Below are 4233 nucleotides of genomic sequence, written 5' to 3'. Positions count from 1 at the left end.
GCTGACCGAGGAGACCCGTTGCCCCACCACTGCCACAAGAAAAACGGAGATCGTGAAATGGTTGGATTGCCGCAGCCTACCATTCCCACCACATGCTACGTGCCCTGAATTGCTGCTGATCTGCAAGGAGAACCGGCCCGAGCCACGGTACATGGTTGACGAAATTATCCGATCATGGGGTCATGAGGTCATCCGTTTGCCACCAGCTCATCCAGAATTAAACTTCATCGAACAAGTGTGGGGCTGCATGAAGCAACACGTGCGTTCAACGTTGCAGCTGTTCACTCGGGCAGACCTGCAAGCGCGGCTCCAGGAGGCAAAGCTTATAGCAACCGTGGAGGTGTGGGCGGGTGCTGTGAGAAGGTCCAGATCGTTCGAAGAAGAGTACTGGTCATCGGACAACATACATGAAAGTGTGGAACCCGTCATCATCACCATGGACAGCGATGACGAGGATGAACTGTTTATCCATAGTGGTATGGAATGAAATAAAATGCATGTCCAGTTATTATCATAATTTCCCTATCCATCATATGTATAAACTTGTTATTGAATTCCCTCTCCGGGTGCATGGTATTCAATTATTATTACATTTTTTTTTTTTTTTTTTTTTTTTTAGAGAGAGAGAGAGAGAGAGAGAGAGGAGGAGGGAGGAAATGGGGAGGAAGGAGGGAAGGGGAGGAGGATGGGATACACGAGGTAGTTTGTGATGACGTCACAACTTCACTTGTTCGATTTACTTCACGGGTGTCGGCTGCGAGACATTTGATGTCAAGAGTAAACGCCGTAAATAAATACACTTGTGAATGCACTATAACGTAAAAAATTAGGGCAGGGTGTGAATTAAGCTGTGCTAATATATTATGCTGATGTGAATGGTTATTTCGGAAATATGAGCGAAAAACGATGGGTCAAAGCCGCTGAAATACATAGTAGTTTCATCAACCTGTCGAGTGAAGCCCTCTTACAGAACTAAGTAGAATTCCTGAGCTTAGGCATCAATTGTCACATGATGCCTAAGTACAACCAAACCAACAAGAAGGTCGAACTGGCTATACTTTACGAAGACTTCTGCAGATTAGAAAAGGAAGGTAAGATCCACATTAATCTTGACCTACATGAGCAATTGCTGAGCGAATATACCAAATCTCGCCACCACCGTAACTCTAGCCACCTGCTAGAAAACATCATTGTCCGTAAAGCAGATAAGTCTTCCTGCTTTGTAATTTTAAATAATAACATCTATCGTCAAAAGTGTAATGACATCCTGAAAGTTTAAAAGAATTTCCCGTAACCCTATTGAAAACTTAAAGAAAAAATTAAACAAACTTATCTCTAGAGTAAATGCAGAAACAGGAGAAATCAAATTTGTTAAAGTAATTGGTGGTTTTTAACCCGGTTACTTCTATGGTAACGTAAAAACTCACAAAGAGGGAAACCAACTTTGGCCAATTATTTCCCAAACTCCCACCCCTTCATACCATTTTGCTAAACGGCTTCATGATATCATCTCCCCTTACATCCCTAAAACTTTCTTCTTCCGCTCTACTGAGGAATTTGTAGATATCCTACGGTTCAATAAAACTGATGGAATCCTGGCATCATTAGATGCTCAAAATATTTTCACTGAAATTCCTGTAGTAAGAACCATTAATATTCTTGACTATGTTTATCACAATAGTGACATCCCACATTCTCATATCCCTAAGTCAACTTTAAAAGAACTACTTGTCACTTGCACCACAGAAGTTCCATTCAGGTGCCCAGAAGGAAACCTGTACGTTCAGCAAGACGGCGTAGCGATGGGATCACCATTGGGTGTCCTCTTCGCTGAAGCCTTCATGTCTGCTGTATAAAGATCAGTCTTCCAGGACGGAGAGTTAAAACCATCTCTCTGACAACTACAAGAAAGGTGTCATAAGGGCTTATGTAAAGATATCCATATCGGTGTGTTCCTCGTGGCACGCATTACACAATGAGCTTCAACACCTTAGACAAATGCTCACAAACAATGAGTACTCTAACACTGACTTTGATTCTATTACCAACAAGATGCTAGAATCATATCACAAAATCAAAGCACCACAAAATCATAACTACATTAACATATATTACCGAAACACCTTTACTAATAATTACAAAAAAGATGAAAAAGTAATTAAATATATCATCCAAAGGAATTGCCTCCCTACAAGCGAGAACAACAAAATATGGGGATGACGCATTCGTTTTTATTGGCTAACGCATGGTAACATGTAACAATCCCCTGTTTGAATTCTTTTTCAATATCGCTGTCACTCCATCTATAATTTCTCTTAATAAAATCCGTGAACCCCCTTGTGTTAATACCAGTGTCGAACTTAAGACCTAGCGATAGAGCTTGAATTTCAGTATTTGATAATCTCCTATCTGAAAGATTTGTTATTATTTCACACCTTCCAATTTTATTCCAATCGCTGTTGTCACATAGATTGTTTGATTTTCGCTCTAGTCTTTCACTCTGTGATGTCTTTTCTTTTTCTAATTTCCAAATTAGGTGTGATGGTAATTCCACTTCAAATCTACAAGTACATTTATGAGTCGGTGGGCATATGTCTGATGGGCAAATGTCCGGTGACCAAATATCAGGTATCGTTGTTCCGTTATTATGAATTTTTTTTCCGTATTGGTAGTTTCACTTTATCACGTAATGTTTCTATTTTGTTGTCCAAATCTTTACAAGCTTCTTCTTACCGAACGGGATGTTCTCACTAACCAGTTGCTTCGGAGCCGATCTAGGAAGGACCTTTTCTTCCAAGCAATCCTATAGAAATTTTCGTTGTAGTACACATCTATCCAACTTGCGTCTTCTGTGGTATTTCTGCCAAATAACCTCCTGTTGCTCTCTATCATTTGACATATTGATAAGTATTTTAGACAAATGATTTGGATGATGGAGAACATAAACACAGGGGAAGGCTCGAAACCCTAAACACTCTAACGACTTTTTTTTTTATCGATGTGCACTCAGCAAAGCTTAAAGAAAATCCTTGCTGAGTTGTTCAAGTGAAGGGTTAGATTCCAGGAAAGCGTTGAAGACGAACATGGTATCCATAATTGCACGCAATCATATCACCGTGATACAAAAATGCAAAATAACCACAGGAGAAGGGAAACTTATAGACAGTAAGTACTTTCGTATATTACATCTTCAGACTCAATGACAGAGATACAGAGTTGTGTTTAAAGGTAAGTATCAGGTGGCAACCATAGAGGGTGGGGAGGGGGGATGACCTTACCTCTATCGACCTGAACAACACGTAAGGCTCAATCTGGCGGAAAGATCTTGGTGACCATTTGGGTTACCAATTTATCATATCTAAAATGACCATAGCTTAGGTTTATATTTTTATCAAACGTGCCTGATATAAGCAGGATTCTATTATATTTCTTTCTTGTAGGCTTTTTCCTTTAGCTAAGATTTTTGCCTTAGACCAATCAATATGATTGTCTACGAGTTTCTCTTCTCTTGTAGTTATTTTGCATTTTTGTATCACGGTGAGATGATTGCGTGCAATTATGGATACTACGTTCGTCTTCAACGCTTTCCTGGAATCTAACCCCTCACTTCAACAACTCAACAAAGATATTCTTTAAGCTTTCCTGAGTGAACTCGAAAAAAAAGGCTACACTTCCTCAAGGTGTGTCTTCAGGAACACGTAATTCCCAAATCCCTGCTACCTGATCGACATATCAGTGTGGATGGTCAACCCTTCGGAGAATACGAGAGGCTCACCCTAAGAAGATGCATATAAGTAACGGAGGTGGAGGTCAAAAGTGAGTTCAAGATTTCTGACCACAAGAAAAAGTGCCTTTATAACTTGGTTGAACCAGAAGATCGACAAATATGGGTTTCTCATTGTTACTCAGTGCTTTCTAGTGAAATTAGTGATGCCCAACAAAAACATGAACACAAATTACAACATTTGATTGAAAATAGTTACAGGAACAAACATTTTAATCCTGACTATGTTTTGAACATGTCATTCAAAGTTTTGGACAATAATACTTTATGTGCTTTAGGCTATGGCTTATCTTTTGCTTACAGTAAAAAGATAAATCCTGTTGATATTGGGGTGTCTCTTTTCAAATTTGATAAAAAACTTCGAGTGAAAATAGTGGTTTAATTAGGGTTTCATTTATGGTGCTATGCTTAATTGTAAAGATAGCCCATTCCTTAAAATATTTGTTAAA

At 39.2% G+C, this 4233-nt stretch overlaps 1 protein-coding gene across 1 annotated transcript in view; it reads left to right on the top strand.

The window, feature by feature from the left end:
• The window catches only part of LOC143021858 (uncharacterized), a 5348-nt gene extending 4752 nt beyond the window's left edge, over positions 1-596 (top strand). The window contains exon 2 of the mRNA XM_076179624.1: positions 1-596. This exon is cut by the window's left edge and continues 222 nt beyond it. Coding sequence (XP_076035739.1) covers positions 1-487 — 487 coding nt within the window. The 3' untranslated portion in view covers positions 488-596.
• Positions 597-4233: the final 3637 nt, after the last annotated feature.

The sequence above is a fragment of the Oratosquilla oratoria genome, chromosome 43 (genome assembly GCF_046742065.1).
Source record: "Oratosquilla oratoria isolate Oo_2021 chromosome 43, ASM4674206v1, whole genome shotgun sequence".
In the NCBI taxonomy this organism is placed as follows: Eukaryota; Metazoa; Arthropoda; class Malacostraca; order Stomatopoda; family Squillidae; genus Oratosquilla; species Oratosquilla oratoria.
This window is presented reverse-complemented; position numbering and strand designations above follow the sequence as displayed.